The sequence below is a fragment of the Loa loa genome (genome assembly GCF_000183805.2).
Source record: "Loa loa unplaced genomic scaffold supercont3.2049, whole genome shotgun sequence".
Lineage (NCBI taxonomy): Eukaryota > Metazoa > Nematoda > Chromadorea > Rhabditida > Onchocercidae > Loa > Loa loa.
In genome coordinates this window covers 1-1,386 of record NW_018110228.1, presented here as the reverse complement: position 1 = coordinate 1,386, position 1,386 = coordinate 1, and the positions used below count along the sequence as shown (strand labels likewise).

Below are 1,386 nucleotides of genomic sequence, written 5' to 3'. Positions count from 1 at the left end.
TTTACAAAATTGAATAAATTATTTTATTGCATACAGTAGAAGAAGTAATATAACATATGAAAGGGAAGAAAAAGTGAAAAACAAAAAGGCTATTTCATGACTTATAATTGAACTGTGCAATTTCTTTTCGTAGCAATTTCAAAGTTTAATTTAATTTCTTTCAAAATTTAATTCAATTTGTACAGATGGTACGACAACATATAAATATGCGCATTCACAAAAAAATGATCCCATATGTGAATCTGCACGTATAGTTTTTTTTTCTTTTTTAAATAATCTTTAGCAAAGAAACAAAAGTCTCAGAATCGACGAATAACCTAACATTTGAATAATAGCATTTGAACTTCTTTTTTCTTGAGCAAAGTGGCGACAATTTGCGACAGATGTTGCTGATCACATTTCTACCACATGAAACAATTTATTTGTTTCAAAAATGGTTCCATCAGCTCATCCTACACAATTCTTCATGTGTCTTTTCAAGGACATCCGCAGGAAAGTTTTGCCGCATTTTCAGCTAAATCTGAGCCTATTATTGTCATGAATCTTCATGTGAAGTTTCATATTATTTGATTGCGAGAATTTTTTATTGCACACAGAACAAGCGTACGGTTTTTCATTGGTGTGAGTCCTCGAATGCCTAAGCCGATTCGATGAATCGGCGAAATTCATCCCACATTTCGAACAACTATATGGTTTCTTACCGGTATGAATGCTCATATGGTTAAGCAAACTCCCTTTCCCGGTGAAATTCCTCGTGCATTCCGGACAAGAAAACGGCTTCTCACCGGTATGAGTCCTCACATGTACACGTAAATTCCATGACGAAATGAACCTCTTCGCACATGTTTCGCATTTGAACCGCTTTTCAACCGTGTGAGTCGAACGCTCTGGATGTTCCCTTTTGATGTTACCTTTGTTTCCCTTGGACTGTTTCCTTTCGATTAATTGGATGTTGGACGTTTCATTTTGATATCTCTCGTTGGACGTTTCATTTTGAAACCTCGCAAGCCAGATTTTCTTCGGCATATTTCCTATACTTGTTTGTTCCCTTCTCACTTCTTGAATTGGTGCGTTCAACGAGTTTGGGTCATTCTGATCAATTTCCTTGAATTCTATTTGTTCCTCTCTCACATAAGGCGCTGATAGAGCTGATGGTCCAATCCGTCGTTCATACATTCCTGACATTGACAAACCCAACGGTTCCTTTTGTGGCTCCTCAAATTATATGAAGTTATCAAGTTTGAACTGCGCTAAAATTTTTAAACCTTGGAAATATTGCAGCGTTATCTTCTATTCTTTAACTTTAAATGAACTTACGATAGTTTGAGTGTCACTCAATTGGAAAAGATGAAAATGATACAGATGAAATGCATATTAATGAAAGTT

At 35.6% G+C, this 1,386-nt stretch overlaps 1 protein-coding gene across 1 annotated transcript; it reads right to left on the bottom strand.

Annotated features, from left to right (window-relative positions):
- Positions 1-510: 510 nt before the first annotated feature.
- On the bottom strand, positions 511-1,176 carry LOAG_19136 (zinc finger protein; the record flags this gene model as incomplete). The annotated part of the gene is made up of 1 exon (XM_020451790.1): positions 511-1,176. One exon carries the CDS (start codon positions 1,174-1,176, stop codon positions 511-513), a length of 666 nt encoding a protein of 221 aa, XP_020304404.1.
- Positions 1,177-1,386: the final 210 nt, after the last annotated feature.